The sequence below is a fragment of the Salvia splendens genome, chromosome 3 (assembly GCF_004379255.2).
Source record: "Salvia splendens isolate huo1 chromosome 3, SspV2, whole genome shotgun sequence".
Taxonomy (NCBI): Eukaryota; Viridiplantae; Streptophyta; class Magnoliopsida; order Lamiales; family Lamiaceae; genus Salvia; species Salvia splendens.
This window is the reverse complement of record NC_056034.1, coordinates 35,411,153-35,425,826: the sequence shown is the minus strand read 5'-3', so window position 1 is coordinate 35,425,826 and position 14,674 is coordinate 35,411,153. Positions and strand designations below refer to the sequence as shown.

Below are 14,674 nucleotides of genomic sequence, written 5' to 3'. Positions count from 1 at the left end.
CTGGGCTATGGCTGAGCTATTGCTGGGCGAAAGCCATTGTGGATGCTCTAAAGTAGAGAGAGTAAAGTAAGAGAGAGAATAAAGTAGAGAGAAATGTATTTCCATTTTTAGTAATGTGTCATCTTGATTGAGACAAATCGAAAAGAAAAGTGAGTCATCTTCGGTGGGACGGAGGGAGTATCATAAATGATTTTGAATAAAAAGAATCTTATAATTTAAAGCAGGCAAAATTATTGTAGGAAAAACAAATGGAAGAGAAAAAAGTCGTATAGATCATAAATTGTCTTAGTGAACGAGATTTTGTTAATAGTTTCATTCCTTTTTAACAAAAGTATCAACTAGTTTTGACATCTTCCTCCATGGCGTGGTTTAAGGAAGAAAGATAAAAATAGCATGGTTGTTAAATTACATCGAATAATAGCCGTAAATCCCCACTTAACATGGTCATAAAAAACGTAATTGAATTTTACCTTGGAAATAACTTGGGTAAATAATAGTACTATCGTAAAAGGTATGAAAATTAAATTTTTAGGTATCTACACATAATCGAGTATCTGCTAAGTATGGTAATTTTCTTTATTAAAAATTAAAGTCATGAAATCTATAATTATTTCAAAATTCATTTAGTTTTTGTGGAAAATGAGAGATGCGTGCAATCCACCGACCAACGCGCGCGTATGATATAAGTAAAGTCAGTCGTTAGGAGTTCAGAGTCTTCCCTTTCCTAAAACCTGCAAAACTTCCCCCATTTCTCCAATTTCACACCCACTCCGACGAAATGGCTGAAGCTACGGTGGTTGCCTTGAATATACCGACGGATCCTCCGCCGGAATTCGATGATTTCGTTTCTGGCTTGCAAATTACGCCTCTAGCCGACGGTGTGTCTGGGGAAAACTATAGAGACGACGTTGTCGTGCTCGAGGATCTCGATTTCAATTTCTCCTTCGATGATCTCGGCCTTCCTTCTGCCGAAGATCTCGATCACCTCCTTAATCCCGCGCAGATGCGCCAGTTTCATTCCCAATTCGGAATGGATCCAAGTTTCGCCCAATTTGAGTCCAAATACGATCAAATGCATTATGTTTTCAAATCGTCGTCGCCGGAGCTGCGCCACGTTTCCGGAGATGGGGATGTATCTGGCATTAGGAGCTGCGATGGATCGGGGCTTATGAATTCCGCTTCTCCAGATACAGACTCGCATCAGATTTCTGGCTATCTCAACATGCCGTCGCCGGAATCGAACGGATCGAACCGCGGCGGCGCTGATAATTGCGATGGTGACGAGAAGGATTTGAATTGCCCCTCGCCGGACTCGCAGGGTTCCGGGAATTTTGAGTCACATGTGTCGGATGATTCAAATAATTGTGTCGTCAGATCGGTAATTTCTTCGCCTAATTCGAGTAATAGTTCGGTTAGAAATAGTGTTGTTGATGAGAAGATTAAGTTAGAGGAGCCGGCTAGTAAGATTAGCAGCATTTCTTTGCTGAAAAGGAAAAAAGAAGGTGAGGATTTGACGCATAGTGACTCAAGGATTAAGTGTAGGAAATCTAACTGTAATGCAGAGAATAACAATAGTAGCAATAGTAACGAGGGGTTGAGTGAGGAGGATGAGAGAAGAAAGGCAAGGTTGTTGAGGAATCGGGAGAGTGCTCAATTATCTAGACAGAGGAAGAAACATTACGTAGAGGAGTTGGAAGACAAAGTGAGGAGTATGCATTCAACAATTCAAGATCTAAATTCGAAGATTTCGTACTTCATGGCAGAAAATGCTACTCTGAGGCAACAAATGGGTGGTGGCAGCTGCACCACCGCTCCCCCTGCCGTTGCTGCGCCTCCTCCTCCTGGGATGTACCCACATCCAGCCATGATGTACCCATGGATGCCATATGCTCAACCTTATATGATGAAGTCGCAGGGCTCTCAAGTGCCCTTAGTACCAATCCCTAGGTTGAAACCGCAGCAACAAGTGCAGGGATCAAAGACGAGCAAGAGGACGGAAAGCAAGAAGAACGATGGGCCTAAGACCAAGAAGGTTGCTGGTGTTAGTTTTCTTGGTTTGCTGTTTTTCATAATGTTGTTCGGAAGCTTGGCTCCAATGATTAATGTTCGATATGGTGGGGCTAGGGAAGCATTTGCCGGGGGAGAAAGTTATAAGGCAGGTGGGTTTAGTGAGAAACATAGTGGGAGAGTGTTGATGGTAAATGGCACTGAGTTTGATGAGAAAGATGGTGGTAGAAGAGATTACAGTAGTAATAGTAGTGTACATTATGGTCAAAGAGGTCAGGGGAGCCCAGGGGATCCACGTGCAGATGAATCTGTTCTCTTGAGAAATGGAAGTGAACCTCTTGCAGCGTCGTTGTATGTTCCCAGGAATGATAAGCTTGTCAAGATTGATGGGAACTTAATCATCCATTCTATTTTGGCAAGTGAAAAAGCTATGGCATCTAACCAGCATGGAGGTGGTGAGACTGGTCTGGCAGTTCCTGGAGATTTAGCTCCTGCAATTCCTGGTCAGGATGTGGGAAGAAATGGTGCTAGACATCCCCCTTTAAGAGCTCTTGGTGCGGCCGATAAGGATGGTACGAAGTCAACAGCAGTTGATGGCAGGCTTCAGCAGTGGTTCCGTGAAGGCCTGGCCGGTAATTATGACTCTTTATATGTGACTTTTTCAAAACTAATTTATGTTGTTGCTAAAATTGTCAAGAGCAATATATTGTTGCAATCTTTCCTATTTATTTGAATCTTGATGGTTGCCTGAATTTTTGAACAACTTCACAGCTCATGTGGTAGAACAACTTTTGTAGGTCGTATTGGAAAGTAGTTGTGTTCACAATATAGTTTGCATATGCTATTGTTCATGTCCATACTTGTTTTTGTGCAGCTCTTTTGACCTTGTATTTGTGAAAAACTAAATGCTCTTTTGCATGTTTTTTTTCATGTACTCCTATTTGTATGCTGTCTTGATTGCATATCATTGCTCTTATCCTCTATGTTCTTCATTATTTGAAAACTTGAATCGCAAGTAAAGATATGACCATGCATTCTGAGGAACTTCTTAGTGAACTTACTCATGAGCTCATGCTAACTGTCGTTATCCAGAAAGCATAATAATTTCCTTGTTTACTGTCCTTAGGGCCGATGTTGAATGCTGGTATGTGCACAGAAGTATTCCAGTTTGATGTGTCAGCTTCTTCTGCATCTGGAGCCATAGTACCGGCCACTACTTCAAGAAACATATCTGAAGCAGAGAGCAAGAGTTCCACGCACCCAAGCAAGCCAAGAAACAGGAGGATCCTCCACCCAATCCCATTTCACAACATCTCTGGACAGCATACATCAGAGAAAGAGGACTTGAACATAAAGAAAAATTCATCTTCAATGGTGGTCTCTGTGCTCTTTGATCCAAGAGAGGTCTCCGATGCTGAGGTGGACGGCGTGATGGGGACGAAGTCCCTGTCACGAATCTTTGTTGTTGTACTAATGGACAGCGTCAGGTACGTCACTTATTCATGCATGCTTCCGTTCAAGGCTGCCCCTCATCTTGTAACTGCGTGAAAAATAGAGGATATCACCAGTTTTGTAGATAGTGTAAGGCGCAACCTTGGTTAGAGAGAAGATCACCATATAACTTTGTTAACTGCTTATGTAAGTGGAACTTTGGAGATTGAGAAAAGGTAGACTGATGTTTGGTTATGTACCATGGATCTTATACTAATATACGTGCAAGTTCCTTTTAATTTGATGGTTTCTGTCATCTCTTGTTACCTTCTCTTAATTTTTCATATTTGGGCTTATAATAATTAGCATTTGTCCAGAAATGTTAAATATGGAAATGGAAGAACAAACTTGTTAATTTATTGAGTCGGTGACCATGATATGAATTGCCCTTGTTTTCCCCCTTAATTTCTTCACGTCATGACTTATACTTCAACTCATAGTCAAGTTTTAGGAGTATGATTTTTTTGTTCTTTCTATGAAGAAAGAAGAGTCAATGTATGTTGAAAATCAGCCCCACATATCTGTAATTCAGATTTTGGCGGAAAGAAGAAGATGGAAGTGGTATCTGTGAGCAGAGACACGTTTCAATTTGAGTTTTTGCGGTGATGATTAGGAGAAGCCAATTTTGTTGTTATGCAGTTATCAGTCTTGAAACCAGATGAATTCCTATTCAAGATGTCACCAAAATTAGCACCTTCTTCTTCAAATTACTATATCGCCCCTGCTAATTATACCACCGTATGCACTACACCGTAGACATTGCATTGTTCTGACTAGAATTGAAACATGAACTGCATCAAGAAAATGCTTTCCCAAAATATGAACATCGGAAGCTTGTAATTTCAAATTCCATTCATATTAAGGGCGTGTTCAGTTTGTCGGTTATAGCAAGAAATGAGTTCAATTCTATGCATTTCAGCTGTTCAATTTACAACAATTATTTCTTGCAAAGCCCTAGAAATTAACAAGGCCCGCACTGTTCTCTTTAGAAAACCTCAAAAACAATTCTTCCAAAATAGGTGGTTTTCAATTCTGGACCACTTGCTTGCACCAAGAAATAGAAGCCTAGTTACTCATTTACCCTCCAAACTCCTCTCCTTATCCCTCAAACTCCTCACATCTTGGCAGTAGTTTCTCACGGCGGCAGCGGCGGGACGGGAAATCCGATGACGGGAGATGCATACCGGTACAAAGCCGATGGTTTCTGATACTGCGGCGGCGGATTTCTCTGAAAGTGCGGGGCAGCCGCTTCGAAACAAAGGGAAATTCGAAACAAGACACCGGAGAAGGCGGCTGCGAGATTGCCTTCACTTATTTCAACGGAAACAATGCTGCTCTAATCTTCGATTCCGGTGAACGTCAAGGCCAGAGCGAGGCAGCGGGCTCCCTTCAATTTTTGTTTCCCCCATCTGTGCAGAGAAGCACCCGCGGCGGCGGTGGATCGTACGGTGACTACAGAGGAGGAGGTTACTTGTTTTTTTTTTTGTTCCAATGCTTGATTTTATAGGAGTATTACTTGTTTTTTTCGTTTGGGGGAAGGAGGCGGCGGATTGTGTTTCTGGGTGGGGTTGAAATCGGAAGAGATGCATTACATATGAAAAATTTCACCAAAATACAAACCCCCTTCTTCAATTTCACAAAAAAGGGAAGCCACGGTTCCTTCCAATTTCAAAACTTGCTCCCTCTTTCTTGATAATTGATAATTGAAATTCAACAGCTATGTTTTGAAATTGTGAAGGTGCGTGTATAAATTGTATCTATATATGGAAATGGGGATTTAGTGTGTGTGAGAGGTGAAGAAGAAGAAGAGATACAATGAGAAGAAGAAAGGAACGGTGAGTGCAAGGAGTTAATGGTGAGACTGAGATGAATATGAGAGCAAAGGCGACCGCACGCCTTCAGAGGTTGGGTCCTAATGCAAGAATTGAGTTAGGATGTCGATAATGATGATGAGGAGGAGGATAATGGTGAAGGCAAGTGTTAAAGTATGTGGAAACAGATGTGGAAACTGCCCTCTGCTGCATGGACCAATTCTTGATCGTGATTATTGATTCATCTTCAACAACAGATTTAGAGATGAGTTGAAGGAGGGTGAGGTTTTTTTTTTTACTCCTTGAAGGAGGGTGAGGTTTTTTTTTTTTACTCCTTGAAGGAGGGTGAGGTTAAAGTGGGCAATTTGTTAAAATAGCAAGGATAAAACAGTCTTTGACTTATTAACAGTGATGTGTGAACAGTAATTCAGGTCATAATCTAGCACCGAAATCTTGAATACTAAACACAGACTTTGCTCACTCTATCTCAGATCAACAGTAACTTAAATTTTAGCGGGCCTATATCTTGTGAATAGTGAAACAAGCAAGGTGAACACGTCCTAATATTAATGTACTCCCTCTGTCCCACCAATCCTTTCTGGGCACGATTTTAAAATGTGTTTGTAATAAAGAGGAAATAAAGTATAAAAGAATTTTTGCCAAATTTTTTTTACATCATTTTAGTTGTGATATGAACCCTAAAATGAATCCGATAAAGTTGAGATGGAGTAAGACTAAGAGTTTCCCTAGACGAGCTCTGGATTTAACTTATATGGATTTTGCAAATTTATTTGGTGATATCGAATATCTATCTTGAGAAATCAGTCAGTTTTTGGACGGTAAAATAAGCACGTGGTAGTAATTATTCCCCCAGTCCCATAATAAGAGTCGCATTTTGTCATTTCGGTCCATCCCATAAAAAGAGTTACATTTCATTTTTACCACAAATGATAAGTACACATTCCACCAACTCACTTTACTCACATTCTATTATAAAATCAATATAAAAAAATGGATCATATATTCCATTAACTTTTCTAACTCACTCTTCTTTACATTTCTTAAAATTCGTGCCTATACCAAATATGATTTTATTGTAGGACGGAGGGAGTACTCATTATAAGGTCGAGGTAACAGTATGAACTATAGTAGCTATCCATTGGATATTTAATTCAAAAAATCACCGTGAATTAATGAGCTATTGATAGACACAATCCTACCAATTCTTGATTGAGATCATGAAAAAAGCTGTGAGCTCGATCTGGAAAAGCAAACATCACCACTTCATGTTTGTCACTACATTTGTAGATAAAGACAAGCTTAGCATGAGAGTACACATGTCCACTTCTGTCCCTACCAATCACTACTTTCAGTTCACATCTTCTTCTTCCAGAAATGCCCCACAGTCTGGTTATAAATACTTATCACCGTGTGTAGGCTTAAGCTCAGAGTTGATGGAGATGGAGAAGTTTGAGGTGGAGAAGCACAAAAATTAAGACAACCCAGATTCCAATGGCAAGAAGAAGCAGCTCGGAGGCATTAGGACAATGCCATTCATCCTAGGTGAGATTGCTTGGTGTAATTAATAGTTAATACTACTACTTGATAGGAATGTTCTTCAATTAGTTTTTCAATCAAATATCAGCACAAATTTAATAGTAATAACAATGTTCTTCATTTGTTGGTACAGCAAATGAAATATGTGACAAATTTGCTGCTGCTGGCTTTCATGCCAACATGATCACTTACCTAACTCAGGTGCTCAACCTGCCTCTTGTCAAGGCTTCCAACACCCTCACCAATTTCAGTGGCACGTCGAGCTTCACGCCCCTCGTGGGCGCTTTCATAGCCGACTCCTTCGCAGGCCGCTTCTGGACCATCATCATCGGCTCCATCATCTACTTGCTAGTCTTCTCTGCCTTCAATCAATCACAAAAAAGCATACTATAATTCAAAACTAACCTTTTTTTTTGTGTGTGTTAGGGAATGGTTGCAATTACAGTATCAGCAGTGATGCCTCAGCTCAGACCACCACCATGTCCAAGCCAGGAGAATTGCCTCGAGCAAACAGCTCTCGATCCTCTACCTCGCGCTACTCCTAACCTCGCTAGGGACGGGTGGCATTAGGCCGTGTGTGATGACATTTGCAGCAGATCAGCTGGAGATGAGCAAAGAGAAAACAGAGTCTAGAAGCTGGAACTTCTTCAACTGGTACTATTTCTGCATGGCAACGGCCTCTCTCCTCGCTGCAACAGTCGTCGTCTACATCCAAGAACACGTCAGCTGGGGCTGGGGGCTTGGAATCCCAACAGCAGCAATGGCAATATCCCTCATAGCATTCCTATTAGGCTCCTCAATGTACAAGAAAATCAAGCCAGGAGGGAGCCCCTATGTCCGAGTGGTACAAGTCATCACTGCAGCCATCAAGAAACGACGCGTCCCTGTCCCTGCCCCAACCACCCTCTACGAGAACAGACACCTCGATGCTCCCATCTCCACCGATGGGAGGCTCCTCCACTCCAATCAACTCAAGTAAGACCTCAAACACTCAAGTTTTTTCCACACTATGTGATTGTTGTTGTATTAACACATTTGATCATTCCGAAGATGGCTAGATCGCGCGGCCGTGGTGGTGGGATCAGAATCAGAATCAGTATCAAAGCCTAACCTATGGAGGTTAGCAACAGTACACAGAGTTGAAGAGGTGAAAAGCATGATCAGGCTCCTCCCAATCTGGGGTGCAGGGATACTACACGTGGCCTCGCATTCCCATCTGGGAAGCTTCACAATCGTGCAAGCTCGAAGCATGAACCGTCATCTGTCACCCTCGTTCGAAATCCCACCAGCTAGCATGTCCATCTTTAGCACTCTCACAGTCCTCTCCTGTCTCCCCCTCTACGAGCGCCTCTTCGTGCCCCTGGCACGACGTTTCACAGCCAACCCCACCGGCCTAATCTGCCTGCAGCGGATGGGGGTGGGCTTCGGGATCAACATCCTTGCCACCATCGTATCTGCACTGATAGAAATGAAGAGAAAATCAGCAGCAGCAGATCACAACCTCTTAGACAAACCCAACTGCAATAATCCCCATCACAGTTTTCTGGCTAGTCCCGCAGTATTGCCTGCATGGATTGGCCGAGGTGTTCATGTCCGTTGCCCACATGGAGTTCTTCTACGACCAGTCACCCGAGAGCATGAGGAGCTCTGCAGCAGCCCTGTTTTGGATCGCCATCGCGATCGGGAACTACACGGGCACCCTCATGGTGACGCTGGTGCACAAATACACCGCGAAATCAGGGAACTGGCTGCCTGATAGGAACCTCAGCCGTGGGAAGCTAGACTACTATTACTGGCTTGCCACCGGAATTCAACTCATAAACATTATATACTTTGTAACATGTGCTTACTTCTATAAGTACAAACCCTTGCAACAGCTCACTGATGAAGGAGAACAACTAGATGTTGAATCTGCTGATGATAACAAGCCATTGCCAACTCCAACTCCTCCTAGCCATATTCATCCCAACTAGATACAAATAATTACAAAATTGTAATGTGATTTGATATAGATGGTGTAATGGAGAACTCATGACTCGACCCAATATTGTTATATTCGAATCAATTTATATTATATATATAGAAATACATGTAGTGTGGTTAATTATTTTGAAGAATGGAAGCAGGGAGCCTTGAGGGATCTAAAATGCCTGCTACAGGGAGCCTTGAGGGATCTGCTGTTGAGTTTTGAAGACACTCGTGCTCTCCTGTTGAGTTTTGAATCTAGGCTAGAAGAATCTAAAATGCCTGCTACAGGGAGCCTTGAGGGATCTCAGCCATCCTTGAATCTTGCCTATACCTCCAATCAAAGGGACAAATCCACCTTTCAACAAAGTCAGCAGAATCCAGGAAGAAGTGATGGTGGCAGAGGTGGTTTTCGAGGTGGTAGAAGAGGTCGCGGTGGATGAGTTACTACTCTAATCGCCTCTCTTGTCAACTTTGTCACAAGCCTGGCCACATGGCTGAGAAATGCTGGTACAGGTTCGACCAAAATTTCACCACACCTCAACAATCCCAGCCTCCAAGACAATATCCTCAATCTTTTGCTCCTTCTCACTCTAATTTCAACTCCAACCCAGCTGCCCATCTAGCTCAAATTCATGGTCCTCCCACCTATTCCCCTCCATCTTTTACCCCTCCATCTGATTTCAGTCTGGATTCTCAATCAGCCTCTTCATGGTACCCAGACTCAGGGGCAACCAACCACGTTTCTCATGATATCTCTAACTTGCACTCAAGCTCATAATACCATGGTGGTAAGCAACTTCATCTTGGTAATGGCTCCAAAGTTAATATTACTCACATTGGTCATACTATTCTTAATTCCTCCCAGTCTACCTCTCTGTCTATACCTCTCATTCTTAAAAATCTATTACATGTTCCTTCCATTACTAAAAATCTTCTTTCTGTATCTCAGTTTGCTAAGGATAATGGAGTATTTTTTGAATTTCACCCATCGTCTTGTTTTGTGAAGGATCTGTCCACCAACCAAGTCATCTTCAAGGGTTCCCTTGACCAAGGACTCTACCGCTTCTGCCTTCACAAACCACTCAAGCATCTCAACTCACACTCAAAGCCTGTTGTGTTTCCTGCTTTCAATAATCACTCTAGTGGCTTACCCACTGTGTGTTCTGCTACAGTTTCCTCTATTTCCAAGTCTGTTACTAGTTTAGAGTTATGGCATAGAAGGCTAGGCCATTGTGCTTATGATGTTGTGAAAAAGGCACTCCAAAACTGTAACATCTGGGGTCTTTCACATGCACTGCACACAGTGACCTCTGGGGTCCTTCTCCCACCAAATCACGAAATGGTTTCTCCTACTATGTGACTTTTATTGATGAGTACAACAGATTCACTTGGTTATATTTACTGAAGTCAAAGGCTGAGCTAAAGTACATTTTCTCTCAATTCAAAGCTATGGCTGAAAAACAATTATCGCGGCCAATTAAGGTTTTGCAATCAGATTGGTTTTCTTAAGGGGCATGGTATTCATCATCAAATATCATGTCCCTACACACCTCAACAGAACGGTCTCGCTGAGAGGAAGCACAAACACATTATTGAAATGGGACTTGCTATGCGCGGTCAAGCAGCTCTTCCTTCATACATTTGGGACGATGCTTTTGTCACTGCTGTGTTTCTCATCAACCAAATACCCTACAAGGTACTGCAATTTGTTTCTCCCTATCAGAAACTTTTTAATGTGAAACCAGATTATCACATTCTAAAAGTCTTTGGATGTCTTTGTTACCAATTCCTTAGACCTTACAATAAGCACAAGTTGCAATACAGATATGATTCTGCAACTTTTTTGGGATATAGCAGCTCACATAAAGGCTACAAAGCATTATTGCCCAGTGGAAAAGTTGTTGCTACAAGAGATATTGTCTTTGATGAGCTGCAATTCCCTCAGAGAACTCATTCATCTCCTCCCATCACTAATAAACACTCTCTTATTCACTATCCTCATTCCCCTTTAGTCATTCTTTCTCCACACTCTACCTCTCCAGCTGCTAGCTTTCCACATCAAAATCCTCTCACACCTCAAACTTCAGCTCAAAATTCATCTAACGATCATACACTCTCAGCTCAAAACTCACCTCCTGATAAACCTCCCACTCAAATCCCATTCACTGTCAACAATCACCCACAACTTGTTCTCATTCCTCCACAAACTGCTCTCATCCCTGATCCTCCTACTGAGCATCATGATCACCATTCTGATTTACCCTCCATTCACATACCTTCCATTGATTCCCCCTCAGCTCAAGGCACATCTTCCACTCATCCAATGATTACCAGGGCAAAGGCTGGCGTCTTCAAGCCCAAGCTGCTGATTGTTGTCCTACCATCATCTCTACTTTCAAAATCTGCCTATATTGCTTTACTCATACCCGTTTGGAAGCAAGCAATGCTATATGAATTTCTATCTTTGCTTAAAAATCATACATGGACTTTGACTGAGCTGCCACCCGACAAAAATCTCATTGGATGCACATGGATTTTTAGAATCAAAAGGTTTTCTGATGGTACTGTAGCTCGGCACAAGGCTCGATTGGATGCTCAAGGGTTCTCCCAACAGCCGGGTTTTGACTACTTTGAGACATTCAGCCCCGTCGTCAAGCCAAACACCATCAGAATTATCTTAAGCTTGGCCACTTCTGCCAATTGGAGCGTCACACACCTAGATGTAAATAATGCTTTTCTTCATGGTGATCTTGAGCAAGAAATTTACATGAAGCAGCCTTCGGGATTCGAACAGGGCTCTCCCAACCTTGTTTGCAAATTAAACAAGTCACTCTATGGTTTGAAACAAGCTTCAAGAGCTTGGTTTTTCACAATACACTCAGTTCTGATCTCTCTTGGCTTCTCACAATCTAAGGCAGATGTCTCCTTCTTTCACATGTCTTCAAATGGCAAAGTGATCTACCTTTTAATCTATGTTGATGATATATTAATCACTCGGAATTCTCCTTCATGCATACAAGATGTCATTGACAAAATGAGCTCTCATTTTTCTTTGAAGAATCTATGCGAGGTGCAGACGTTCTTGGGAATTGAAGTGAGCAAAACTGATTAGGGGATTCACCTTAATCAGTCAACATATATAAAAGAGCTCTTGTCCAAACTCAGCATGCAAGATGCCAAAGGAATATCCACTCCCATGATTTCTTCTCCTCATCTCAACAAGTCAGACGGCAATCCCATTCCCGACGGGAAGCTCTACAGAAGCACAGTAGGCGCCGTGCAATATGTCACAATTTCTCGTCCTGAAATATGTTATTCTGTCAACAAAGTGAGCCAATACATGGCCTCTCCTCTTGACACTCATTGGAAGGCTGTGAAATGCTAAATACAATACCTTCTTCTTTGCTAAGCAGCTAAATAAAACAACGAAAACAGATCTAAACAGAGCAACAAACATAAGAACAAAAATTAGATAAAAAGAATAGATCCATATGAAATCGACGTAACGAAAAGCAGATCTAAAGTATCTAACCTATTCTCATGCAATTTGACGAACTAAAATATAAATCTACATGCGAGAAAACATAAACAAGGCGGAACTAAAGCAAACGAAAGCAATCAAAACAGAGAACATCAGATCCAACACAACTTGAACTAAAAACTCCATTTCATAAACGATCTTCGGTAACCATAACTAAAACAGAATTTCAAACAAGGATTTAAAAAGCGATCAACAACAGAAAGGTAACTAGAGTAGCAACTAGAAGAAAAACATTAAAAACAACTAAGCTACAGAAAAGATGGACTAAAAACAGAATAGAAATTGTTTTAACCCCTCGGGGTGCAATAGAAACTCAAACTACGAAGACTTGTAGGCAGATCCAGGTCCCTCCTTCCTTGACGAGGAAGAAGAGATGAAAGTAGAGGTGGAAACGGCGACTCCGACTGCTAACTCCTTACTCCATGTTATAAGGTGAAAATGAGGTGATTGGAGGTGATGATGGTATCGAACTCCTTTCTTGTGTGCACTCTCTCCATATTTATAGGATGATGTTGGGCCCAAACCCCTAGGGTAAGCCCATCCTGTCTTGACATTTATGTCCTTGAGATGACATCTTTTCTTCTCTCTCATCTGACTCACCACTTCATGTGGTAAACTCCACTTGATCAACTTGTCGGCTGGGCAGGCTTCACTGCTTATACGCAACTGATCAACTTGGCTTCTTTTCTGGCCATTTTTCACTCCTTTCCCGAGTTGATCAAGTTGATCCTCCACTTGCCGTCTTTACACTTTATAGCCCCTTGCACACTCAAATTCACCATTCTTTTCACACATTATCAGCCATGTTGGTGTAATAAACCCTACAAAACCATGCTTGTAACGAGCCCTATTAGTAAGTAAGGGTGGCAAAATGGGTAGCAGGTAATGGGTAATACCCATTTCGATCCGCTACCCGCCGGGTATTGGGTACCCATTACCTGATGATAACGGGAAACATGGCGGGATCAGGTAGTGTGTTTTAGACGTTTGCGGGTAGCGGGTATACCCGTTAATCCCGATAATACCCGATATTATTAGTATTAGCCATATACCATCTTTTAATACTTTATAGAATCTAAGAGTTCTAAGAGTTCTTTTGAAATATTTTTATATTCCAACGAACATACAATTGAAAAACTCACCGGAACTAGCTATAGAGTGTCCCCTCACTTTTATTCTCAATCTATTCAAAGTTTATCATAGATATTAATACAGTAAATTAGGGAACATCGTCGAATATTAAGGTTTTCAAATTTTCTATTTGGATTTAGGGTCGGGTACGGGATACCCGACACGGGTATCGGGTAATCCCGATATGTTGCGGAGCGGGTATTGAGACAACAAATTTGGCTAAAATCGGGTACAGGTACCAACTTGTTAGGTATGGGTATCCGCAGGTAACCCGTTTCACCGTGAGACACCCCAAAAAAGTAAAGTGATTTATGGTTGAGCGGAGTGAGTGTAATTTACTACTTGCAAAAGTATAAACTCATATACATTTCGTGCATTGTACGGGTGTTGTACAAGTTTTTGGTAAAAAACGAGTTTTATCAGTAATGCTTATTGTTGTGGCGTTTAGGCTTGCTTATTCAGCCGGTTTCGATTTTAACCGGACTGGTTGACCGTTAACCGATTAAAGTTTTTTATGAATCTAGGAATTAGAGTCGAATAACCGGATTGTCATCTACTTCTAATTCAAATCTATCCGAATAAAAAATTTTAAAAATTCACCGAAAAAAATACTCCACAATCAATGAATTTAATACCTAAAAATTCAAATGATCACTCAAAATATATAAACCAACAAGAAAAGGCTATATTCATCGTCCAGTACCTAAAAATTCAATAATCCAATACTAAAAATTCAAACAATTAAATACCTAAAAAAAATAATCCAAACACCTAAAAATATTAAATAGTAAATCAATACCCAAAAATTAAAATTAACACGCAACAAAATAAAATCAATAAGGCAATAATATTTAAAATCCAACAGTATTCAAACCAAACAAACTAACAATATCCAATCCAAAGATCCAAAACAAACATAAATTAGGAGTATAGTAAATTATTATCAATAATATCTAAAATGGGAGTGGAAGAATAGGGTTAAAATTTTGAATAATAGCATTAGTACATTAAGTTACAGTAATCAATAATATTAATAATACATTATAAATTATAAATTATAAAATTAAATTAAATTAAATTAAATTTAATTTAATCTGATTTCCAGTTAAGATCCGGTCACTCCGGTTAGAATTGGAAACTAATTTTTAAAAATTTTTTGAACCAGTAC

General features: G+C 41.0%; 1 protein-coding gene and 1 pseudogene across 1 annotated transcript; both read left to right on the top strand.

Moving 5' to 3' along the window:
* The first annotated feature begins 725 nt into the window (after nucleotides 1-725).
* Nucleotides 726-3,739, top strand: LOC121795803 (bZIP transcription factor 17-like). Its single transcript, XM_042194418.1, has 2 exons — nucleotides 726-2,639; nucleotides 3,134-3,739. The coding sequence occupies exons 1-2, from the start codon at nucleotides 779-781 to the stop codon at nucleotides 3,553-3,555; spliced, it is 2,283 nt and encodes a 760-aa protein (XP_042050352.1). The 5' UTR covers nucleotides 726-778; the 3' UTR covers nucleotides 3,556-3,739.
* A 2,907-nt stretch (nucleotides 3,740-6,646) lies between these two features.
* Nucleotides 6,647-8,954, top strand: LOC121796917 (annotated as a pseudogene).
* Nucleotides 8,955-14,674: the final 5,720 nt, after the last annotated feature.